General features: G+C 50.9%; 1 protein-coding gene across 3 annotated transcripts; it reads right to left on the minus strand.

Moving 5' to 3' along the window:
- Window positions 1–1,301: 1,301 nt before the first annotated feature.
- On the minus strand, window positions 1,302–26,060 carry LOC100755834 (CCN family member 4). 3 transcript variants are annotated; one of them, XM_027431587.2, is made up of 5 exons: window positions 25,827–26,060; window positions 14,078–14,357; window positions 7,805–8,065; window positions 3,940–4,130; window positions 1,302–2,215 (listed from the first exon to the last, which is right to left on the minus strand). In XM_027431587.2, exons 1-5 carry the CDS (start codon window positions 25,893–25,895, stop codon window positions 1,916–1,918), a joined length of 1,101 nt encoding a protein of 366 aa, XP_027287388.1. In that variant the 5' UTR covers window positions 25,896–26,060; the 3' UTR covers window positions 1,302–1,915. The 3 variants fall into 3 exon arrangements, with proteins under 3 accessions (XP_027287388.1, XP_027287387.1, XP_027287389.1); XM_027431586.2 differs by having other exon boundaries at window positions 3,940–4,133; XM_027431588.2 differs by lacking the exon at window positions 1,302–2,215 and adding an exon at window positions 3,514–3,745 and having other exon boundaries at window positions 3,940–4,133.

Genomic DNA, 26,060 nt, shown 5'->3' on the forward strand with positions numbered 1-26,060 from the left:
GTGTTCCATGAGCTTTTCCCTGTCCCATTTAGTCTGGATGCTTAGTACATAAACACCCGCCTCTTGGGGGGAAGGAGCTAGAGAGACAATATGAAGAGGCCAAACTGAGAAGGACAAGTTGCCGATTTCAGTTTGCTTTCCTCTCCTGACATGTTTGGAAGGTCCGTCCAGCAGCAGAGAGGCAATATGAATTATTAAGTTAATCTATCTGGGATCTGAATCTCCAGATGGGTGGCTTTGGTTGAGTTTCTTCTTTGGGCTTCCATATCAAAGTTTCAAGGGCAGAAATGATAGAGGGAACTCCTCAACGTTGTCACAAAGCTTCAATGAGCAAATATGTGACAAATATTGAGAACAATGAGTAGCTCGTAGAACATACCCAGTAAATAAAGATGACAGAGAACCTTAAATTCTATTGCTAAACAATCACCTCATTATCACTTAGGAGAAATCTTTTTCTTCAACTTATAAACTCTTTGGTTTTTACCTCTGTTGAACAGATTTCCATTTCTTTTTCTTTCTTTCTTTTTTTTTTTTTTTTTTTTTTTTGGTTTTTCGAGACAGGGTTTCTCTGTGGCTTTGGAGGCTGTCCTGGAACTAGCTCTTGTAGACCAGGCTGGTCTCGAACTCACAGAGATCCGCCTGCCTCTGCCTCCTGAGTGCTGGGATTAAAGGCGTGTGCCACCAACGCCGGGCCTCAGATTTCCATTTCTATATAGCTGGTCAATGTCTATCTTCAGACTAGAAAACTGAGCTGTTTTGCTCCACAGCCACTAAAGCTGTGAAATAAGTCACTAAAGCATAAGACATATATCCTGAGCCCAGGGACTATTGTGGCCTCACCACTCCTGCCAGAGGCCACTCGGAGCAGTGAAGGGTGACCTACATATTTGTTTGATGTGTACATCCTGCTAGGTCTGGTCTGAACTTCAAAAGAATCTTCCAAGGCTCATGGGGGCATCTTCCCACCATCTCAAGGTTCCAGGGTAATGTTGAGACAATAGACAGGCTAACCCCAAGGTCCCTACCAACTCCCAGGAGCCCCAGGGCAAGGGAGGCCCAGGTGTTAGAGAGAGTTGGCTAATTGCCCTAAGAACTTGGTATGCAACAGATTCAGTGAACTTATCAACTGTGGCCTGTGAGACTGGCTGGCCTTGTCCTCTCTCTGTAGGATGGATTGGGGGTTGTCACCTACCAGCCAAAATAAAATTTCTCAAATTACATTTCTGATCAACATGAACCCGATTTGAGTCCCTTCATACCACAGGAAAAAGAGAAATGTATCCTCAGTTATTCCCAGATTAATGGAAATGATTTTCTATTGCAAAGAAAAAATGGCACCACCATTGACCTCACCTGGAAAGTGTTTGGTGACTTCATGGTACAAAGATCTTTGGAATGAGAGCACTTTTGGTGTGTTGTGGGCAGAAATGCATGCCCATGATAGTATCATTTAGCAAGGCCCAAATAATAGCTTATTCCTGTGTCCCCGGCCCCATCCATCTGCCTGAGAGGACCCCAGCATCAGCAGGTTTGGCATCTGAAGAAGGGGTCTGTGATACTGGCTTTTCAATGGATTCCATCCCTTGTGCAGCTCCATCAGGATCTCTGACAACTTGAGCAGGCTGGAGCCAGACAGGCCTAGTCAGGCTTGAGATTCATCTTGAACAGTCTGAGATGTTTATTTCTTTGGAGTGATTTAGAATATCCCCTAGGAAGGATGCCTTGTCCAACCCTGAGCAGCATTCTCCTGGGCCATTGGGATGGTCGGAGTAGGAACAGAAACTGAGAGTCAGGATCAGGGAATTCGGAACTGAGTAGGAGGGGCTGGAATAAGGCTCAACTGTGAAGTCCTGGGCCTCAGAGGGCTGACTGCTCTGCAAACATGGAGCTTTGCCCCGAGCCACACACCTAGCTAATTGGCAATCTCTGAGAAGTCAGGGTAGGACTGCAAGTCAGCAAAGATATCGTTTGGATTCCTACAGCTCAGGTTGCAGAAGCAAGCGTTGATCCACAGGACCTGACGGGAGAAGCCTGGACCCTCTGGACACTGGAAATTGACGCTGATAGTCTTGGACTTGTAGGGGATACAGCACCTGTTGTCAGTGCAGACACCACAGTACTTGGGTCGGTAGGTGTGAGTGCTGACACAGCCCGCGAGGGTGAAGTTTGTGGGCTCCTCCGGCTGGTACACAGCCAGACACTTCTTCCCGGCCTTTGGGAAAGGAAGGGGGGCTTCTGTTAGTACGCTCTGGTGAGGCACAGCCACCTTGTCCCTCTCCAAGCCTCCAGTCCTCTCCTTCCCGTCACTATGCATGGCAAGCATCACCTCTGCTCCAGACTCTGCAGCACCTTCGAGCAAGGAAGGGCATTGGCAGACACAGCGAGGCCTAGCCACACGGCACAGGCAAACCTAAGGCTGCAGAAGGGGATTTCCATGCTGTGCTCAGATCTCACAGTCTGCAGTCTCCCTTCTCTCCTACTGTTTTACCGCTTTGGTGTCTATATGTCAGTGTGGCCAGTGCAGGAAGGCTATCTCTTTTAGCTAATCAAGCTTCCCAAGTAGCAAGTGGCTGAGCTGGCATGGAACTCCACGGTCAGACAGGGCATTTTCCCTTCATCTGTCCCCTCTAATCCAATACCCCCCTCTCTCTTGCACGCACTCGAGAGCACACACACACACACACACACACACACACAAACTATTCTCATGTAGCATTTTCAACAGCACTGACATTACTCAAATACAATTAGAGCCTTCCAGGAGGCCTCGGGATCCTTGATACTTGGGCGTCTTTCTGTATCTCGCTAATATAATTGTGAAGCTGGCATACAGTGGGTACTTACTAAAGGCCTTGAGCTAGTATTTCTTATGGTATATTATCAGCACCACATCAGAGCTAGGGGCAGAGCACATCCAACGTGGGTGGAGCACGTAACTGATCCAGGTGAGGCGACCCAGCTAGGGCAGATGCTCATGGAGATAGGAGAGGGCTCACCAGCCTACAGCCTTGTGACAAATTTTCTTAGCCCAGATTTGGGCCCTACTTCTTACTTCTCCCCATGTTAGGCCCTTCCCACCCCTGCCTCCAACTGGAAGACACTCCATGAGGACCCGATGGCACCCAGAGTTGTCATAGCAGAGGGACAAAAGAAGAGAAGGAAGAAAAGTGTATGTCTGTCGTCGAAGACAAGATGCTGTCTTGATAAGGGGCAAGCCCTGTGCCCGGAGATGATGGGGGAAGAGGGATTCTCTTCCCTACTCATCCTTCTCTCGGTATCCGGAGACCCCCGGGGATGAGCCCTGAGACGTTTGCTTTGTTAGATGTGATGTCGGGTGGACCGGCACTAAGGCGTGAGTGAGGGGGATTGAGTTAGACAAGGAAGACCAGGCCTAAGTCCTAGGGCTGGACTCAGCCTTTTGCAGCTTAGCAGAAAGATCCTTGACTCTATGTTGCCCTCATCTTGGGCTCTCAGCCCTGGAAGGAATTCAGAGATTACCGACACTGTTATACTCATGGGAAAGGGGCTGCAGTTTAATGAGAGCAGGAGACTGGCGAAAGCAGCAAATTCTAACAGCAGAGGGGCATTTGACCCCGCGTGTCTCCGGTTCTAGCAGTCTTCACACATGCAGGCAGGTGTGGGATGCCGTGGGAATGAAAGGTGCTGCAGATCCCTTGGAATCACTACTGAAAGAACACGTTCCATGGTTCCTGAGTTCTCCTTGCTTCTGATAGGATGGGAACTACAAAAGCATCCATCAGTCTAGCAGTCACATCATCCTAAATTATTTACTCCGGGGCCTGCAGACAGACCTCATTATTTCCATCTTAGGAATGACTCCCAAGAAGTCCAGTGGCCAGGCTCAAAGCCAGCTATAGCCATGCACGCTCATCACGCCTATGCCAGCCCAAGACGCCTATCCTTGCTACGACTTACCTTGATGTGTGAATGGATGTCCACATCACACGGCCGCAGGTTACAGAGGCGATTTTCCTGCTCTGGCCAGCACCGGGCGTTGACGTTAGAGATCCGTGTTGAGATTCCTAGGCCACAGGTGGTTGAGCATGGACTCCAGGGGCTAGTGTAAGCTATGCAGTTCCCGTGCCATTGCTCCACTGTACCCGAAGCTGCTGTAGAGGGACGCCAGAGTGACCATGAGTCTGAAGCCGCCACAAGCTCCAGCAGTCCCTGCCATCACCATGCCCCTAAGGTTTAGGCTTCTCGAGACTCAGAAAGAGGCACAGACAAACAGATACATGAAAGTAGAGGCAGAGCCAGGGGTCGGTGGCGCATGCCTTTAATCCCATCACTCGGGAGGCAGAGGCAGGTGGATCTCTGTGAGTTCGAGACCAGCCTGGTCTACAAGAGCTAGTTCCAGGACAGCCTCCAAAAGCCACAGAGAAATCCTGTCTGGAAAAACACACACACAACACACACACAAAAAAAAAAAAAAAAAAAAAAAAAAAAAAAAAAAGAAAGAAAAGAAAGTACAGGCAGAGACACAGAGATAGACAGACAGAATTGTGCTGTTCCTTCCCACAGAGAGGAAGAAAAACTGCCTTCTAATTGGCAGGGGCACCCAGGGAGGGGAGACTATATCTTTACCCTTAACTCTTTTTTTTTTTTCTAATCGAGAGATGAACTATGAAATCATGGAAGGAAACCCATCTTTAGAGCCAGGTGGTCCCCAGGTCAAATTCTTTTCTGTGATGGTCACTATTGACTGTCAACTTGACCGGAGCTAGACTCCCCTAGGAGACAGACCTTTGGGCGTGTCTGGCAAGGATTTTCTAGACTGGGTTCAGTGAAGTGAGAAGGCCTACCTTAACTATGGGCTGGGCTTCCAGAGCAAACAAAAAGGAGAACGTGAGCTGTGCACCAGCCTTCATCTCTCTCTGCTTCCAGACTGGATGCCATGTGACCAGCTGCTGCCTCATTCTCCCGTTGCCTTTTGTACTCTTATTGTCATTAAAGTGAGATTTATTTTTGTATTTATTTTTTATTTGTGTGTGTCTGTGTATGCATTCGGACTCTCCGGTTCAGTGAGTCCTAGTACAACCCAGCTGGTGTGGGTACCCAACAATAGTCCCATTGGACTGACTATCTGCTCTTGACTGGTCCTGTGAACATAGAGTTCCCTAGCAACCCATGGCTTCCTGCTTCGCCAGGGGTGAGCAGGAGAGAGTGGTGAGCTACGGAGAGAGACAGGCAGATGGCAGGCAAGACAAAACAGCCTTCGGAAAGATGGGACAGACACAGAGAAATCCCACAGGAACAGGAAATCAGAGAAAAAGAAGGGGAACCGAGGGAGAACAAGGACAGACAAGGTAATCAAGAAATGGGGGGAAGAGAGAGAGGAAAAGTACTCCAAGCAGATGAGGAATCTACTCAGGCTAACACAGAACTCTTGACTCAGTCTCTGGAGCTTGCAGGTGTGCAGCAAACACTGCTGGGAAAAGAATTTGACATAGGGAAGTCACCCACGGACAGAGGGAGGAAGCAATGGAGGCATCCAAGGACAGAGGCAGGCAGTCTGAGATGAGCTGGCTGGGAGCATGCAGCGAGCTAGGAGGGAGGGATTTGCCTGGGAGGATGAGAGGATAAAAGGGCTTTGGTTCTGGGTCTCCTCCATACCGCCGCAGGGCCTCTGTCTGGGATGGCTAAGAACTGGGTCACTGGGTCACACACAGCGAGCAGGCAGCCTCTGCCTCCTCTCCACCACCCAAGGACTCTTGTGCAGACACGCTGCTGGATGAAGGTTTAGTGGGAGGAGCCACCATGCTGTCCTGAGCTACCAGAGACCGAGCCTTTTTCTGCCACTGGTTCTCATCTATGCCACACGGTTTCTCCACGCGTGTGTCTTTGTCCCCCAGCCACATTTGTTAATGCCTGGAGGTGTTTTGGATGCTCATAACTTAGGAAACCGCTGCTGTCATCTGAAGGGACTGGCTAGGGATGCTGCCAAGCCTGCAATGTCCCTTCCCTTAACAGCAACAACAACAACAATGCTAAATGCTGACGGCACCAAGGCCAAGACCCCGGTCCTTCATGAGCTGAGCAAACTTGTGTAGGTAGAATTTTTAAAAACATTAGCAGTCCCAAAAGCCCAACAGTAAGCAGTCTTCTCTCCTTTGGGGCCACCTGCTCAGAGGTGCTTTTCTCTAGTGATGTACTCATTCTGTGGCCTATTGTGTCAGATTCTCCCAGCATAACTGCCTCCACCCCCGTCTCCTTAGTCGATGGACAGTCTCTTCTTCTCTTGTCTACTCCTCAAAGGTCAGCCTCCCTAGACCACTGCTCCAGGCTCCTCTGTCTCATTGTGTGTGCTATTCCCAGGCCACTTTAGCAGCCAGCAGCAGCTGTAAGCAGAGTCATCTTCCTGGGGGACCCCCTCTGTGAGTCCATCCTCACTGGACATTCCTCCCCCTTCACCATCCCCAAAGTCAGCCCTCTCATCCCACACAGCCAACTATCACCTTAAATATGCTCCTTGTCTTGTGTTCCAGTCCCAGAAGCCACTCTTGAGTTCCCCCCATTACCCCACGCACAGCACAGACGCCGGGCTCTGAAGGGTACTCCAGTACTGCTTCTTACCTTTGTCCTTCCTTCCTTCTGTCCCCTCTGCCCTAGTTCAAAAGCCTAACTGCATTTGTCCACTACCATCCAGCTGGGTACCATTTATGTGTCCTTTATCAACCCACGCATCATCCATCCATCCATCAGTCCATCTGTCTGTCTGTCCGTCCTTCTGTCCATTCATCATCCATCCATCCATTGTATTCATTCTATCATCTGTCTGTCTATCATCTTACGCTACACATCTGTTTTCCATCCATTTTTTTGTTTTTGTTTTTGTTTTTCAAGACAGGGTTTCCCTGGGTAGCTTTGGAGCCTGTTCTGGAACTAGCTCTTGGAGACTAGGCTGGCCTCGAACTCACAGAGATCCTCCTGCCTCTGTCTCCCGAGTGCTGGGATTAAAGTCGTGTGCCACCACCACCCTTTCCATCCATCCTATAACCATCTATTCTCCAAGCATGCATCCATGTTTCCATTGACTTAGCCATCCATTCGTCTGTCCGTCTGTCCATCCATCCATCCATCCATCCATCCATCCATCCTCCCACCCGCTTGCCTTTCATTCTCTAACCATTCCTTCTCTATGTGTCTATCCATACATGCATGTCTTGATGGTGCAGCACACACACACACACACACACACACACACACACACACACACACACACACAATCCCATCATTTCAGTAATCTTTTCAGCCAAAAACCTACATGGCCACCACTGCAAACATGAGCTGGGTGCTTTCCAAGTATCTGGCAAGTGCACTGAGCTCCAGTAGGCAATGGTGAAAAAAATCATGTTGGCTCCTGTCCCCTCTCCCAGGGATTCCTCTTCTCAGGCTTACCTAGGGAAAGCCTCATCTTTTCTCCTGACCATAGTAATGGAACCCCTGAGTTATCTGAAAGGTTCATCTACTCCCTCCTATGCCCTGCCATCTGATCTTCTCTCTAGGTTCCTAACTGCTCTCTGGGATACTTTAGCAAGATGACAGAAGACTGCATGCATCACGCCAAGCTTTTATGCTGGGAACAGCCCATAAAGTAGGCAGTAAAGATGATACCATTTGCATTTTACGGATGGGGAATTTGGATTCCAGACAGCACATCCCCAAGACCATTTAACTGGTGAGTTGTGGGATGGGTAATGGCCTTGATTTATTAAGAGAAAATCAGGACTCCAGGGGCTCCGTGGTATCCCGAGACTCCACTTGTCCCGCCCACACTTACCAAAGGCTCGGGTGTCCAGCAGTGCAGTCTGGCGTGGCCTCCTGGCATCATCGTCACACACCCACTGCTCGCAGCACTGGCCAGGGACTCTCACATGCCGGGGCTGTCGGCACCAGAGGCGCGGGGGCCTGGGGCTCAAGCACAGTGGTGTGCAGCCCACCGTGCCATCAATGCAGGTGCAGTTGTACCTGCAGTTGGGCTGAAAGGACTCGCCATTGTTGTAGCGTACGCCATCCAGGACACAGCCCACACCGACCACCTCTGCAAAACACAGGTGGTAGACATGTCAGGCCCAGAGATGTGGGCTCTGTGCCAGGATACTTCTGTGCTGTTTTTCCTCTGTGTAAGATGTCATGCCAAGAAATCACTCATGTGTGGATGGAGGGGCTGTCCCATATATCAGCTGGCTGCACCCCAAGGGCAAAGATTAGGCCATGTGAAGGGGCGGGGAGCGAGGGTATGGTGAAAGTCTTTTATGACATCAGGGGACAGCCACCGAAGACTCTGCTGGATATTGGATGGGAGGGTCCAGGAAATTTTCATCCCTACACTGTGCCCAGCTCCAGGCCTGGTACTGACGAATGCCGGTCCAAGGGAGAAAGGCGTACATAGGAAACCAGAACCTAGGAGTGGAAGAAGGGGTTGCCTTCCTCAGGACTGACTGTGGAGTCTGGCAGGAGCTGAAGACCCGGACACAATGACAACAGTCTGGTCCTCGGAGATCTCACTATAAGGTAGAAGGATGGCCCAATGGTCACTGGGAGTGTCTGTTGATGATGACAGCCACCAGTGGTACGGGTTGGAGATAATGGAAGAATGAGAGGGTGGTGGACACTGACATGGCCTGTAGGCTGAGAACAAGTGGACCTGCAAGGTCCATGGACACGAGAGGGCTTTCTGCCTGCCTTCCACAAAGACCAGAACAAGAGGGAGGCAGCCCAGGCATTGACGAAGTCTTCCAGGTAGCGGGGGCATCTACTGTGGGTGTGTAATGGCCGGATGAAGGAGCAGGCCTACGGGGAGGGAAGCAGGAAGAGAGAAAGAAAAGGGTGTGTGGAGGAGCAGCGAGACCAGATACATCTTCCTCCTGTCTCGGTGGAAGATCGACAACTGTTAGCATCTAGAACTCTTCCTGGCACATAGTAGGTCTTCAATAAGTGACTTGGATGAACGAGAGGAATTATGTATTTCACGCAGCAGACAATAGGCTGGAGAGGGCCACAAGACAGCTCTGGGGATCACACCCCAGTGACCCAGGCAGAGGTTGGTGACTTCTCAGACCAAAAGCAACGAGAAAGTTCAGCTTCCAGACACATTTTCAAGGAGAGTTGCCAAGAAGGAAGACTTCCAGCCCTCTGTACTCAGGCCCAGAAAGCGAGATCTTCTGTTCTCTCTGGGACTGGGGCAGGCTGGCTCCAGGTCTTTCTTAGACATGAGATATGCCCAGTGGTGTTGGTTATACAAGCTGGCCTGTGGGCTTGGGGGACGGTCGGGCCAGATTCTACCTTGGTGCTGTGTGCTCCTTGGGGATAGCACCTGGCACTATACACAGAGCATTCTGGGACAGCAATGATGCCCACAGAGGAGGACGGTTAGGAGTCTACTGCAGCTCTGTCCTGTCTCCTGGATTGGTGGGGGTGGTGGCTGGTCATAAGAATCAGGCCATCTGTCAGGTGCCCATGCTGTCAGAACGAGGGACTCTACTGTGTGTTTCATGGCATGTTTTGTTTTGTAAGGAAGCACATAGCTCCTTCCATTGTTATGTACAGCAAAACAGTCCAGCAAGGTGACATGGGAGTGTAAGCTGGCCAATGAGCCGTAGGCTCGGGGTGTGTACATGCTGCCGTTGTTATCATTTTCTGGACATCCAGGAAGCAGGTGCTGGTGTGCATTGACACCAGCTTCGGACCCATGATCTCACTCATGACTTCATCAGGAGAGCTTTGTCTACTTCTTTAGGGACAGGAGAGGTCTGGGAGAGGGAGGGATTCGTGTGCTCAAATAACATGAGTGATGGAGTGAATGACACAGCAGAGACGCTAAACCCCCAACAGCCTCCCTCCTTCTACCTGATGCCAAAAAGGAGGGAGATGAGGGGAGAGGAAGGAGAAACGTCAGGCAGAGGAGGAGGAAACAGTATGCAAAGGGACCCCTGAGCCTCAGTCACCTGGCCTCTCCCTCAAACTCCAGGAAGATGTGTATGTGTAAATGTGTATACGTGAGTGTGCACATGTGTATGCACGGGAAGGTACATCTGTATACATGCTAGTTTATATATGTTTGTTTACATGTGCATGTGTGCGAAAGTGTGTAGGAAGATGTGTGCACGAGCGTGTGAGTCTCTCTCTCTCTCTCTCTCTCTCTCTCTCTCTCTCTCTCTCTCTCGTGTGTGTGTGTGTGTGTGTGTGTGTGTGTGTGTGTGTGTTGGTGGAGAGGAGACTGAAGCTTATGCTCTGCTCCCGTGGGTAAAGATGTCAGTTCAAGACTCTGGAGTCCTTGGCAAAGCAATCCTTCCATCAGCTCAAAGGAACTCACAGGAAAACCTTTGAAAATGTTGATGCCCAGGCTACATAACACGAGACAGCCCTACATACTGGAGCGTTGCTTCCCTCAGACTTGGTATTCTTTAAAATCTCCCGGGAGTGTCCAGTGTGCAGCAAAAGTCAGGGATTGTGCCCAGAAAGTGCTATCTCTGTAGGCTGAGGAATGGGGACACATGGGCAGCTGATAAACCTGCCCCACGTTGACCAAGAGAGATCAGAGTATGCAATGACCATGCAAAGCCACCATGCTCCTTTACTGGGACCTTCAAGCCCTCGTCATCCGTGGCCTTTCTGGAGTAGGAACAAGGCTTGGGTCCTGTAGCCTCAACCTTCATGTTGTCCCTAGTTAGTGGGCCGATGGGTGGATAGAGGCATAGGTGTGTCAGGGCCCCTACCTGCACTAGATTCCTACTGTATCTCAGCACGTGACAGCCTGACTCCCCACAGAGGTTCTCACTCTTCATCACCATGTCCTTATTAAGGACAGTGAGGTTTGGGAGCTCCAGGGGCTTGTCTGACATCCCAGGAGGACTTCGTAGTAGCAATGGAATTGCAGCTCTAGTTGTGTAGCCCCAAGCACCATGCTGCGTTTTCCATTCCCTCCTTTAGCAATGCAAGGTTGGGTGGTCCTGGATTAAGACCTTCCCCTTACCAAGGATGACAGTGGACAGGGCTGCAATGATTTTCAGAGCGCAAGCAAAAGCCACAGCTACCAACTTCCTCTTTTCCCCTCCTTGCACAAGGTGGATTTAATGAAGACACTCAGCTGTGTGGCCCAAGGTGGGGGGCAGCAAGAGGTAGACAAGGGATTAAAAGGCCATCTGTGAACACGATGTTCCCTTCACCAGATCTTTTAGCCCTGGTGCCTCTTTTAGCTGCACCAGAAAGGTGTTTGGGCAGCCAAAATAGTGGAACCTTCTGAAGCAGAGGGCACTGTGCCCATTACCGTGTTTACGTTGGCCTAGACACAGCTTTAAACGTTTCTTTGAATGTAGCTCTAGTGTTTACAGATCACACACAAGCCTAGATTCCTCCTGACAGCTGAGCATTCCAGGCAAGACTAGACTCACTGTTCTTCCTGGCCTCAGTGGCCCAGGAAGGTGACCACTGACAGCCCAAACTGGTGTTTACCGGCATGCCGATGTCTCTCCTGAGCTCCCTGGGACCTGCATGGCAGCATTTTGATGACTTGTTTTTTACTCCCCTTGTCTTGGCCTAATTCTCTGCAAATCTCCAGACAGGTTTAGCCCAAACTGGGGGTCATCCTTGAGCTAAGCTGACCACGTGCTGACGGGCTGTCTGTCTGAGAGGCTCTCTTTTTCTCACTGCCTCTCTGCACTTACAGGCCCTGCCTTGCTTCTTGTTTTTGAGAACTCATGGATTCTGACATTATGCTACATTTCTGGTGAAATACTTGGGGTACACCAATGGGTTGTTTATATGTGTGCACATGTTTACATATGAAATGTGTGTATGTGCGTCTCTCTCTCTCTCTCTCTCTCTCTCTCTCTCTCTGTGTGTGTGTGTGTGTGTGTGTGTGTGTGTGTGTGTGTGTGTGTGTGTGTGAATGCATGCATGTGTACAGAATGCAACTGATGTGTGTCTGTGTGACTTGCTTGTGGTGAGGCTCATGGGTAAGAATGTACCTGGATGAAAGAATTAAGTTTTGGAGTCGGAAAGGTCAGAGCTCTGTGGAGGCTCCTTTATTCACTTAACAATACGCTGGGACATTTCGAGTCCCTGTAACTCCTGGTTAAGTGTTATTTATTTCAATGTCTGCAAGTCCACATGGCCAGGGAAGTCTCAGGAAATGCAAAAATGCATTGACTCCTTCCTTAGGTCAGGGTGTTTATTTATTTTTCCCAAATAAATGGAAAGGAACTGCATCAAGGTTCCTAGGGGTTTGGGGTGAGCCCTTCAGTCGGAAGCTGTGAGGGTAGGGAGGGCATGGCATGGCAAGTGGGGAAGACAACCTCTGGGTCCATGAGACAATGTTTATAAGGGGGCAAGGCCTGTCGTGCAAGATCCTATTATGGGTTTGGAGATTAGCGTAATCACAGGGAACTAAATTATCTTCCAAATGACCTTAAAGATAGCTGTTAGCCAGAAGAGGAAATATGAGCTGGTCCCATATGCCTGGTCTTATGGGTGATTCCAGCACAGGGAAGCTGGCCAAGTCTCCCTGGGTTATGGGAAAAGATACATGACTATTTATAATGCCAGTCTTGAGCGCCAGCAAGCAGAGATCACCGGTGACTCAAGGGTTTATTTAAACAGGCCTGGGCTGATGCTCAGGAAACACATTTTCAATCACTGCATTGGGTAACTAATTATGTGTAGGTTATGGTGCAGGTCTTCTTTGAGCATATTTTGTGGTATTAGCAACAGATCTCAGCAAGAGGAGAAAAGCAGGAAAGATGGGGGAGCAGGAACACTTACTTGGAAAGCCAAAGATATAAATATAAAGAATGAAAAAAGAGAGAGAGAGAGAGAGAGAGAGAGAGAGAGAGAGAGAGAGAGAGAGAGAGAGAGAGAAGACAAGAAAGAAAAGAGCTACAGAGGAACCAAGAGGCACAGACAGGGTTTAGTGACTTGGGTTGTGTGCACAGCCCTTATCAACAACCCAAACAGGGATCTAAGGTGTACGGTACAGATGAGGGACTGTACTGCGTATGAACAGAAAGTGGACTAATAGTTACGGAGGAGTCTTGATTCAGTACTAATGGGAGAAGAGTTCCTGTATCTATGATACGTTGAGAAACGTTTCATGTGTGTCGGGCTTTTGTTCATTATCGTGCTGGCTTGCGTCATTTGGCAAGCAATGCTCAGAGATTTCAGACTAAGGACACAGGCATCCAGAGAGGAGCATGAAGTCTAGAAACACGGTCTCCAGGAACAGTGTCGAGGACAGGGGACACGGGATGGAGCACATGAAGAATAAACAACAGTTTTCTTCCAAACACAAGGATACTATGCACGCCAAAATCAAAGAAAAACAAGGGCAGCTAGAATCCCCAGGAAGAGCAGAAGGCACTAAGAAAAGGCAGAATTCAAACACCTATACTACTTAGGTTCCAGCGAACATAGTCAGAACATAAAAAAATAGTCCTGATTATATAGCCAAAAATCAGAATGGACGTTTGGAAGATGACAAAGGTATCTGATAGCATCGGGGAGCTAAGCCATCAACTACCATGTAGGGAAATTAATAAATGATCCAAAATTAGTGTAGCAAACCAATCAAGATATAGCAGAAGACATTGCTACGTAGTGATAACTAGAAAAATAGAGGGCTAGCAAGTTAAAAGTAATGGTGGTGACTGGAAAGGGGTGGCTACCAGGAAATGGTGCCTGCAGTTTTCATTATTTCCTGGTCACTGGATTTTCTTATGCATATTATTAAACATTTTAATTTAAAGAATCATTAACATATCTGAAGTATGGCAGTGATTCAGTGTTATCTATTGAAGAGTTGTATCTACCGAGAGAACGGAACCAGGCTTGGGTATTTCTTGGCAGAATTTCCTTTCCTCAGGGAAAAATGTGTCTAATAGGAAGAAAGCAAGACACAATGGGATCTCAGGAACAAGAATAATGCAGTTATTGCTCTCTCCCCAGGATGACCCATCCTGTGGCTTCTAACTGGACTGGCCAAGGGAAGGGCTGTGGGTGTTCGTGGGCTGGAGCTGGGGTGTGGGGGCAGTTGGAAGATATGGGGGGTCTCACTTACGTGCACACACTCCTATTGCGTACCTCGGCCGGTCCCCACTGTAATCGCAGTAGAGACCCCGGTGTGGGTCACAGATGGCAGCCTCTGTACAGTTGTCCCCGAGCTGCTGGGCACATATCTTACAGCACTCACAGCCATCTGTGATAAGGCTCACACCCAGCGGGCAGTGAGGTGGGGATTGCGGGCACTCACATGGCCACTTGCAGAATTCAGGGCGGGCAGTGGCGTCCTCCAGTGGCACTGGAGTGAGAGTCATGGCTGTGGGGGTTGGAGAGACGACCTGTGGAGGAAGGGGAGAGATGAAAATGGGTTGTTGAGTCCAGGGTTTCCAAGACTAAATGGCTGCAATTGCCTTCCCGCGTTCATTGTGTTTAGAATGATTTCACAAGTTAACTTCCATACAATCAATAGACAAACATCCATTTCTTTCAATGAAGCCAGTAAGATTAGGAAGCTCAAAGTTCAGAGAAGTCAAAACAGTGCCCAGCCTGTGAAGTTCTGGCACCTGGTATCCACCTTAGCCCACCTTGGCTTCCTTCTTTCCTTGGATTCTCAATAGCCCCAGCAGTATGCACAGTGGCACCGAGTTCCAGGAGAGGGAGCCCAGGATGTGGGCAGTGCACACTGATAAGTTTTGTTGCTCATAATCCACAGTTATTGCCCCCTTCTGCAGCTCCAAGCTCTTCCTCTGCTGAGTCTTTTGTGCCTGGTAGAGTCTGATAGAGTGTAGTGTAGTGTGTGTGTGTGTGTGTGTGTGTGTGTGTGTGTGTGTGTGTGTGTGTATGTGTGTGTAGGCCAGAAGACATTCTCAGCTGTTTGCCTAAGGTGTTGCACAACTTGTTTTTTTTTTGAGACAGGGTCCTCTCTCACTGGCCTGGAACTTGCTGCATCTGAGCACAAGACCTTCAAGAGGCTTGCATCTCTGTAATCCAGTCTCCTGCCCTCCCAGGTCCCATCTGGGTGGGTTCCTTGCCCTGCACTGGAGGAGACTGAGGCACCTGCACCCTGTAGTTATTTCTGGCCTGTTTCAGCCATTTGACAGATGTTTGCATGTCGCCTTCTTGAAGATAACGTTTAGTAGGGCCTGTACTTGAAGCTCATGCAACATATAGAAGAGACAAGCGTGAGGAGTTATGGATCATAGAATCAGACTGTGGTGGCTGTGGAAAATGCAAAAGGCTCTCTGCAACTTGGGGCAGGAATAGCTCTGGCTAAAGAGGACCAGAGTTAAGCCGCTGCATTAGTGTGACCGGCAGACTCTGAACCTGAAAACACCACAAGTGCACAGATACTGATGCAGAAAACAGAGCCCACTGAAGGTCAGCAAGGCAACCATAGTGGGCTTGTGTCACCTGGAGCTGCAATTTAAGACTCAGCCACATCACTTCCAGGTTCGATTTAGGGCCCAGCGTAGAGCATCCTGTCCCTGCCCCAAGGCATTTCGGTGTCCTTCCCTGTAGTTGCTCTCTATGACCCGCTATGACACTCTGAACCCCCAGTCACTAGATGCTTGCAATGTGCATGGAGCAACTGACTGCCTTGTTGGGGACAGACTCCGTGGCTTCTCCGTTAGGGCTTCATTTCTCTGCCTGAATGCAACTCAATGTGCACAGCGGGGGCTGCTCGGGAGTGGAGTGAGGGTGGGGGTGGGGTTCAGGATGAAAGTGCCTTGGGGCCACCTGAGATTGGTGACATCATGCTCCGGATGAATCTCTCCTCTCAGCATTAAGTTTGGGAGCCGAGGAAAGACCACAGAGTCAGAGAGATTTAGATAGGGGTATTTCCAGATGGGTTTGGGCGCACATCCCTGGCCTCCTTGAGGCCCGTGGCACAAGAATGCCACTTTGGAGAGCTGTTACGATGTCGAGGGTCTCGTGAGTGAGGAAGCACGGGGCACACGAGAGACACTGAGAGCACACTTCTCGACGCCTGGCCAGCTCATCGTACGGTGGGCGTACAGACTCTAGGGGGTCACCATCAGCCCCCTCCGCTCATCTCGAGTAAGCAATCTCAGAAGGCAGCCTTCTTCCTAGGCACCTGCCTGGAGCCCCCAGGCATTGGGTAGGGAAGGCAGGAAGGCCTTCCCAGACTTAGGAGATGCACTGGGCAGTGTCTGGCTAGGCAAAACTTACTTTGAACCAAGTCCTGGCTGTTGGCGCCATCTAGTGGTAGCAACACTTCCAGTTATCCCCGCCCTCCCCAACCAAGCAAGAAGCACAATGCCATCCCTCTGCACTCCAGGCTACTCCAGGATTATCTGGGGGGCGGGGGGGGGGCAGGGGGGTAGGACTCTAGGCCAGCAGTTAGTGCAGACTTACGTTGACCAACCCTCTGTTACACACAGGGGCACACAGATGCTTGGCAGGGGGCTTCTGCTTCGGAGATAGGCAGTTCAGACAGAAATGCAGACAGGCTCTTTGGCTAATGAATCCACTGATTCTTACTGAACACCTACTATGCACTAGGCCCTGTGATGGGGCTTGGAGGAAGCAGCATTGCATAGAGTCCCTCCCCTCGCTAACACACACCCCGTGGTGATGTGTACATGACAACTGCATGATCAATGACACAGTGACATTATCCACTCAACCCGTTTCATTTGAGGACTCAACACAACCCTTGCTTTTACTTTGTACTGGGTGCCGGGCTGTGTGCTGAAGTAGGAGAAGTGGACAGACATACCTGACTTCAGAAGTGTGTGTGTGTGTGTGTGTGTGTGTGTGTGTGTGTGTGTGTGTGTGTGTGTCTATGTCTATATGCCTGTGCCTGTCTGTATCTGTGTGTATCCCATGTGTGTGCAGGTTCCCATGGAGACCAGAAGAGGGTACCAAATCCCCCGGAGCAAGAGTCATAGGGGATTGCGAGCTGGTGGACATGGATTCTGGGAACCAAACTCTGATCCTCTAGAAGAGGAGCAAACCACTCATATCTGCAAAGCCAGCTCACCAGCCCCTTCTCTGACGCTTTTAAGCAATTAACTCATCTGTCCTTACAGTAAATCAACTAGGAGGACTGTTCTACAGGGGCCTTTGTTGGTCAAAGAGAGCAGGGCTTAGTGTGACTGTACTCTGAATACAACCAACAAGGCCATCACCATCCCATGGAGGCAACAGGTGTGCAGGCAAACTTAACAGCTTGCAAAGCTCAGCCTCAAATGGTCTGGGAGCAGGCCCTGGGTGAGGCAGGGGGATGGGAAGAATTTCCTGGTGACCCACAGTGGGGAATTTGTGCTTTTTAAGGTGCCATAGATCTCCAGAGGCACCCTTCTTTTGGGGGACACTGTCCCAGATCCTCTTCCGAACTCCTTTTGTTTTTTTTGGATCCTGTCTCTGCTTTTCTGAGCATGACCCTAGCCGTCTTCCCAGAGAGCCCTGGCTGCCAGAGAGCACACGGCAGGGTCAATATGCCTATCCTGAGAATAGGCAGACACATCTGTGCAAACACAGTGCCCTGGGACCCTGTGCTACTCTTAGGAAGGAAGAGGAAAAGGAACCATCAAGTAAGGAGCATGCTGGCTAAGAAGGACAGAGACCGGAAAGAAAAAGAAAAAGAAAAAGAAAAAGAAAAAGGCTCGGTCTTTCCAAATTGAAGTTGCTCACATAAAACTCTTTTTTACAATGTGCTTCTGGCACCGGACCCTGCAGATGCTACTGTGTTAATGGAAAGACAAGGAGAAAGTGGCATTGCCCAAGAGGCCTCCCGGACAGAAGGCCCAGTACATGCTCAGTCTTAGCTGGCCTACCCTGCTCTGCGGCTGCAGGCCTACCACCCTCACCACTCTGAGACCCTCTCACTCTCTACTCAGGGTTCTGTAGCAGAAGCAAAGCCCAACGGAACGTCCTGGACTTTTGGTCCACCAGAAGAATCACCTCGAAAGCAGAGTACACTGAAGACCCATCACCGTCCCCAGAGACCCAAACTTAGGCCACTAGGGAGAAGACTGTACAGTGAGGCTGTTCTGGCTGGCTCTGAATGCAGCCACCACCAACACAGATGCCCCGATCCCAAATTGAACTCTCTGGATTCTTCTAGACATGCCTAGAACCCGAGTCAGCTCGTAGCCTTTGTGATTCATTCATAAGAGGGTACAGACAATGGTTTGAAAACAATGGGCGGGAGCTAGAGAAAGGGCAGAGCCTCCAGTCATCTTCCTGCTTTACCATTGGTTCTTGTGAAGCTGTCCCCGTCTCCATTGGAAGAAATGAAGGCTCAGATAGCTGAAGGAACTTAGATGAGTTTTCACTGCCCCGTGAGTCACACGTCTGACCCTGGTGCCCCCAAGAGTATGCATTTGTCATTGCTAACTGACCCCTGGTGGAGCATCCGGGCACAGAATTCCAAAGACTTCAGCCAGGCTCCTCACCCTCCCTTGCTATTCTCTGAGCATTGCCCAAGTAAGCCCTGGAATGTGTTAGCACTCAGGAAGCTTCCCCTTGCTGGACCAATGGATGTGCGATTTGTCACTGAACCAAATCCTTATCCATCCATATTCATCCATCCCTCCATCCATCCATTTATCCATCCATCCATCCGTCCATCCATCCATCCATCCATCCATCCATCCATCCATCCATCCATTCTTCCACCTTCCCACCACACTTGTGCAATAAGCCTCCCCCAAGTATCTGGAGCCCAGAGGGACAAAGCATGGGCCACTACAGGATTGTAGTGCAACAGGGATCATCCTTGGCTCCAAAGGGATCCAGAAGAGAAGACAATAGCTGCATCCATTAGTCCAGCAAGGGGCAACCTCCTGAGTGCCCACAGGTTCCAGGGCACACTTGGGTAACGCTCAGGAAATACCAGGGGAGGGTGGAGAGCCTGGCCGAAGCCTTTGAGATGCTGTGCCTACATGTTCCACCAGGGGTCACTGTCGAGGCAGGAATGGCAGAGCACACCTCTAGTGACCAGGAATCCAGAGGGAGTCTCCCTGCCTAGAAGCAGGGGCTGAAAGGATTGGCTCTGGGGGAGGTGGGAGACAGGGTGGGCCTGGGCCCAGGCTGTTGCATGCACCACAAGGACCTGTGGATCCCACCACCTTGTTGCCGTGTTTTTCTGGTCCTTTGAATGGTGCCACTTTCCCAGTGCCTCCTGGGACTTTCTGGGCATCTGTTCCCCTAGACCACCGTGTGGGAGGATCTTGGCTCCAAGCTTTGCAAGTCTGGGCCAGGCATGAGTGGATGGTCTTTTCCCCTCTCAGCACAGCCTTGGACCCCTAGGTTGCACATTCAGGAGGGGTTTCAGGGAGCAACGTTGCCCCAAGATTTCACTCCGGCTGGCTAGGGCTCAGCTCAAGGAATGTGGAAAGCTTTGTCATTTTCTTTCCAACAATTTTACACACCGCACTTTGGGAGCCTCTGGAGAGATGAGGCAGTTTTGTGTGGAGAGGATAAAGGGGCCAGAGATAAAGATGCTTCCAAACTGTAAGCAGGAATTCATTCATCCTTCAGATGCACAGAGAGGCCGGGCATGGCAAACAGTACTGGGAACCCAGCCTTTGAGAGGCAGAGATAGAAGGATCATGAGTTCTAGGTAAGCCTGGTATGTATATTAGTACCCAGTGTCAAGTGCCAAGGACAGCGTACTCAGAGCCTCTACTAACTTCCAGGTACAGTGACACATGCTCACTACAAGTTCTAGTTCCTTCTTTCCGAGGAGACAAGAGTGTGAAAAAGATCAAGGGAGGGATGAGGACAGTCACAGCCTGGTTACAGCCACCTCGGGGCTTCTATGCTGAGACTAGAGGTAGTTTCTTTTAGCAGTTTTAATTAGCAGTTTTAAGGAGCATCACAATAAAACCGGGCAGGGGTGGCATACACCTTTAATCCCAGCACTCTGGGGGCAGAGGCAGGTGGATTTCCAAGCTCAACACTACTCTTGATTCGGTACCGAGTCTGGAAGCACTAATTGTTGCCCTGGGCGTCTTGGATACTGGGTCAGGTCCTTTTTCAACAATTCCACGCCCTTTTCCCAGCAAGCCATCTCTGCTTTCAAAAGGTCCTTGGTCACCCCTTACTGTCCATTTCCCCTATATACAATGCGCCCAGCCCCCACTAGGCCTGGCCTGGCTTTATGAGTCACAGCAAAGCTGGCCCTGAACACCTACAGTGTACCAGAAGGGCCATTGACAGACCTGTGGGTGGCATTCCAATTCAGGAAGGAACCTAGCATGAGCCAGGCCTGTGGAGGACACGGCATGTTCGAAGCCCAGGATTGAGGAGCCCAGGTGGCTCAAGGATGAGAATTAAGAGGTGTTAAGCTCTGTGGTAGTACAGGGTATGAGCAAAGGTCGTCTGTGGGGTGAGGCCAGTGCAGTTCCAGTTGGGCGATGTGATCCCTTCCCCTAGTCAAGGATAAGATCTACTGAGATGTCTGTAGCTCTACTTGGGAGACATGAGGACATTTTCTCGGAGTTGTCCCAAGTAGGTACCACTCACGGCGTGGAATACACAGGCTGGGATGGAAGAATAGCCCCCCCCCAAGGTCAGGTTGGGATAGCTGTGGTCACTCAGGACAACAGGGAACAGCTGTGGATTTGCAAAGAAGGCTAAGACTGGAACCCGAAGAGAGGAACGCGGACCAATGGGACATCTTGGAACAGGGACACATCCGTTTTGGCAGCAAGATTAGCAGCTCTCTGCAGGAAGGCAGAAACTCCACAATCCCCCCCCATTCCCCCACCCCACCCCCACATCCATGAAGATTATTAGCCAGTGCAAGTCCTGAAGTTTGTTCAGTCGTGGCTCGACCCCAGGAATGAACACGGGCCTTCTAAGCAGCTTCTGTAGGAAGCAAGTTGAAGACTCAAGCCCAACCTTTCCTTGCTTTCAAGACGAGAAAAGTGAACTTTGGAAGTGATGTGCCTGGCGTCGCACAGCTATTCAGGGAGGGTTACCATTCTACTGAGGACAGGGTTAAGGTTGAGCTTTCTTAAATATTCCTCTATCCTGCGAGCCCCCCTGAACTCTCTAGCCCTGGGGAGGCTCACGGCCCACTGTCACTGGAGGATCCCTTAGGGCCTGGCCTCTGGCCTCACCCCCTGCCCCCAGCAAATCTGCACCAGTGGAAATCTTGCCTGGACTTGCCTCCAGATCCAGACTGGTGGGTGGGCCGAGATCAAATCTCATCCCTGGAAGGCCCATTATCCCCTTTCAGGGGCCCAGTTTAGGGTCCTCCCCCTAAAGCCTCCTTCTCCTTTTAGTGGATGGAAAGGGGAGGAAGAAGAGGAGGGGAAACGGGAGCATTGGACGATGAATGAAAGATATCAGTGTGGGAGCAGAGAAGGGTTTATCTCGTCCACCGTTTTAAAGTCCAAAGCAAGCTTGAGTTATCAGGAAACCATCTTCCAGGCAGGCACCTCGCTTTCTCAACCACCTAATGCAGACCCCGTGCAGGTTGCCCCTGCTTCCCAAGAGAACAAGCAAGCGGATGGGCCGTGACACCTACAGTTAGGATGGAAGGGCTATTGCCCCGACTCAGTTTGTTTTTGAGAGACACACACACCCTGCAAGCATCCTCAGTATTACCGTCACCATCACCATCTCAACCATCACCGTAACTGCCATCACTACCTTAATCCCCACCATCATCGTCATCTTCACGATTTCTGTTGTCACCGCCCCCTCACCATCGTCACGACACCGGTACCACTCCCATCCCTGTCACCACGATGACCTTCATTACCTCTGTCATCACCAGCCAGATTTCCTTTCTTGCACAGTGTCCTGGTGTGCTCAACTGACTTTGCTCTCAGGGCTGGAGACCTGGCTCACAGGCTTTAGAAGGTTCCCTGCATGGAGCCCCGGACGGCAGACACTGCCCTGCTCTACACAGTAGTGAGCCCAGTCCTCCCTAGTGCCTGCCTGAAGCCTGGGCTTCCACTGGCTTGGGATCCAGCACAGCTGCTGGGACAATGGAACTCTTTGCTGAGTCGGCAGGCCTCGTGTGTTTGCTCTCTATGCCTGCCTTCCCTCAGTCTTCTCCACCCTCCCACCATCCCTAGAGTCGAGTGGGAACGTTTAAAGGGACACTTTCCCCTTCACAGGGACAAAGCCCATCTCAGAACACTCCCAAAGGACCCTTCCTCACCAAACGTTGAACGTTTTGTGTCCGTTTGCCAGCCACAGACAGAATTTTCTAGTAGCTATATCAGGAGCAATCAGAAGCAAGAGAAGTTGACGTCAATGGTATGTTTTCTTGAACACAAAACACAGTCTAACTGTATCCTGTCAACAGGGTGAGGGTAGGAATTAGAGTCTGCTAACCCTGCATTGTTTACACTGAGCTCTGCAATCCAATGGACCACTCAGCATGGCCTCAGGCGCCTAGAGGCTGCAAAGGATGGTGAGGCTCTGGACCGAAGCACACTCTGTCTTCTCAGTGCGCCAATGTGTTGGTCTACATGGAAGCTAAAGCTGCATGCCAGAATTGAGTGGGCCTCTTATTTCCCTGTGGCTGGCAAATGGGGCATCCGTAGTATGCTGACCGTAAGAGCTCACATGCCAAAGTGTAACTCTGAGTCACCCTCCTGGCCCTGCTTGGCTTCTATGGCTGTGGAAGTCAAGCCGTGGCTGTGGCTCCTTCCCCCGCTCTCAGGGGAGCCATTTTGGGGAAGAGTCTTGTGGTCTCTGGGAGACAATGGGACAACACAGCCGTTTTTTGAGTTGGTGTCTGCACCAGGTCTCAAGCAACCTTGGCAGCTACCTGTTCAGTCGTCCTAGAGGGAGCTATCACTAAACCCTGTGTTGTGTGTGTGTGTTTGCCAAAGGACCAGAGGTCTGCCCAGCACATAGGTGGGCCACAAGTCTGTCCAGGTTAAGATGGGGCAGCCCTCATGAGACCCATCCCTGGACAAATGCCATACTCTGGTGGTCAAACTGTCCATCAGCAGCCTCCCAGCAGCTCCCTGAAAAGCCCTGTGGTGGGGTTGAGCCAGGCAGAGACTTTAAGGCACCCACAGGGCTCGGATCAGGAGTGGGTGGGCGGGAATGGGCAGAGCTGCTGACTCACTGTGCCTAGGTTTGTGGAGTCTGTCTGTGGCTTCTGCTTGCTTTCTCATTTAGAAGAAAGATTTCATCACACGCCCAGGTCCCTGGCATTCTGTAATGGGTTCTGGGAATAGAGAATGAATTTGCATTCCCTTCCCAAACAACGAGCTCTTTCCCTTACCCCCACCCCCAAACACAGTTGTGTGAAGAGCCCACACACATGGACAGGGTGAGAAGATTCAGCCAGTGGCAGAACCTGAATGGCAGCCCGTTTATCCTGGAAGACATTGCCTTGCCTTCTCTCATCTCTCACTCCAGCACATGTGTGGATGTCTCCAGCCTTAAGCCTCACCGACCTGCAAGCTCTTTTGGGGTCTAGCCTGTGTGTACTCAATTTCTGTGCAAGGACTCAGAGCAGCGTAAGACTTCATTGAAGAATGCTGCTCCCGAGTTCAAATGTCACTTCCATGGACTATTAGCTGTGTGGCCTTGGGAAGTTTACCTAACTTCTCTGAGTTTCAGTTTTTCCATCTACAAAGAGGGATGGTTACCTTTTCTTATTAAAAGGACAGGGATTTCAGAGATGCTGAGCATCAATAGATCAAATCTCTCCACTCAGGCATGACACGTGGGTGGGTATTTCCAGGCACACAGTCCCTGGGAAGGCTCACATACTCTACCAGGTGGGCACTTAACACTTGTCCAAGAAGAAGAAGAGAGATTAAACAAACTGCTCCTCACACCGAGTGTCAACCACAACACGGCCGTAGGTACCAAGCTTGGCATCTGAGCTCTGGATCTGCCTTTCCGAATTCTGATGCTCCCTTCCAAGCTGGCCTCCCCGTCTTGCCAACGGCCCATTGGCCCATTAGGCTGCATGCACATCAGACGGCGTCTCCCTGCCAGCCCACTTCCTCAGCGTCTCCTTGGCAATTCTAGCTTCCCACATACTTTTCCTTCCATATGGCCAATGCATGTCATTCTTTCCATGGGGCCCCCTGACCCCTTGCTGGATTTGAACTCCCTTAATGTATTAGTTCTGGAGGATGCCATGTGTGGAATTTGGCCACAAAGCCAGGCACTGGATTCTGGGCCGGGCCCAGCTCTTTACCGTCAAGAGTCCTGTGCCAGTGGATGGGGTTGTGAGGACATCCTGGGAATCCAGACCTTTGTATGAAGAGGCCTTGTGTCCCCTGAGAGGATGGGGTGTGTAGCCTGGGAGCTTTTGTTGGAAGTGCTCCCTCCCTGCTGCTGCTAGGTCCCTCGGGACTCTGGATCTCTCTGCTGAGATCCCTGGAAAAAAGCCCCGATTCTGTCCCCCGTTGTCCTCCAGCCATGCCAGCTGTACTGGCAAGTGAGCATGCTCCAGTCAGCACAAGACTTGCCATGAGCAAGTCCGCTCATCCTGACTCTGACTGTTGTTCTACCAATTCTCCATCCACACCCGGCCCTCCCGGGCCCAGCCACCTGCAGGCTTGCACCCCATACCATCCAGTCCCAAGGCAGAGGCAGGCCTAGTTTCTTCCTTCCTAGGCTCCAGAATAGGAAATGCTAGGAGGACTGACTGGTGAGGATGTGCCACCGAAGGTCTGACTGTGACCCTGGCCACTTACTCATCCTGACCCTGGGCAAGTCCCAAGTCACTCCAAACCTCTGTTTCTTTCTGGCTATCCTTTCGGAATAGAGCTGGTATTATTATTATTATTATTATTACTATCATTATTATTTATTATTATTATTATTATTATTATTTTGGTAGGGTTAGGTGCTGGCACCAACAAGCACCGTGCAAGAACTGGAGGACTCGGGTACAAACTGGACAGGTTCATTCTCTGGAAGCAACACCCCAAGGTGCTATTACCCAGTCCCAGCCAGGTCTATTTCTGAGCTGCAATACTCACAGGCAGGTAGCTGGGCCGTGAATAGTCATGTTAGCCCCCATCCCAAAGAAATCCTTGGTGTATTTCCATAACAATAGCCTTGCAACTCCCAGGGTTCTTGGCCCTGATGTGGGACTCAGATTCTGAAGCTGCCCAGCGGCTCACCCTCTGCCCCAGGCTGCCTCCCTTCTGCCAGGGCGCCCAGCTCACTGCTCCTAGCAGCTTCTCCTCCTGCCCAGCCACCCCTGCTCTGCTGCGGCAGGCTTCCCTACTTTGCCACGTGTCTCCTTCCCCTGGTTCTTGAGGGTGCAGACACCTCTGTCCCTCCCTCTGGACTCAGGTGGGAGAGAAGCCTGCAGATGTCTTTTGGGAATGGCAGGATAGGAACACTCTCACTGGACAAACCACAGAGGGCCACAGGACCTCGAGGTGGCAACCTGTACAGCTCCAAAACACCCCAACGCTGCTTGCTCAGCGGGAATTTGCTGAAAGCGGGCATGTCCCTTCCTGGCTTTTCCTGGGGTTTCCCAGGACCTCTCCTCTTGGGAGTTCTGATGCCCAGAGTCACGGTGTTTTCAGACTCACAGGCTCTGGATGTCCCCAACAACCCCCTTATCATATGCTGCTCTGAATGGGTGAGTGATCCACCCCAGATCACACAGCCAGTCCGGGATGCTGATCCCCCATGCCCTGTATGAAACAGAGGAAAGCAGGCTGGCTGTCTTGAGGGCTGTTCCTCCTGCCCCCCACTCCACCAGCTTCTTTTCATCCCCGCAACCCTCTCCCCTCTCTACCCACCATTCCAACCCATCTTGTCTTGACCCCCAGTCCCTTGGCCTCAGCACCAGGCGGCAAGGGATCAGGTCCCCAGGAGGGACTCACCGTGGCCAGGACGTTGCCCGCCACCACGACTGCCACAGCTGCCAGCGTCCAGGGCAGGAGCCACCTCATGCCTGGAAGTCAGTGACACAGGAGCTACCTTTCAGCCCAGAGAAGGCAGATGCCTCGGGGGAGCTGGGCCAGGACTGGGCTGGCCCATCAGAGCGGCAGAGAGCCTTCCTCAGCCCCCCCTCCCGGGGGGGGGGTTATGAAAGCTGCATCTGACGTCAGGCCAAC

Source organism: Cricetulus griseus, chromosome 10, assembly GCF_003668045.3.
Source record: "Cricetulus griseus strain 17A/GY chromosome 10, alternate assembly CriGri-PICRH-1.0, whole genome shotgun sequence".
Lineage (NCBI taxonomy): Eukaryota > Metazoa > Chordata > Mammalia > Rodentia > Cricetidae > Cricetulus > Cricetulus griseus.

Bases quoted from the DNA above. Each gene is read 5' to 3' on its own strand.
- LOC100755834 (XM_027431586.2), bottom strand. From the start codon at position 25,895: ATGAGGTGGCTCCTGCCCTGGACGCTGGCAGCTGTGGCAGTCGTGGTG. The intron at 14,358-25,826 runs GTGAGTCCCTCC...CTTCCTCCACAG, and splicing joins CGGGCAACGTCCTGGCCACG to GTCGTCTCTCCAACCCCCAC. The intron at 8,066-14,077 runs GTAAGTGAGACC...TGTGTTTTGCAG, and splicing joins CGCAATAGGAGTGTGTGCAC to AGGTGGTCGGTGTGGGCTGT.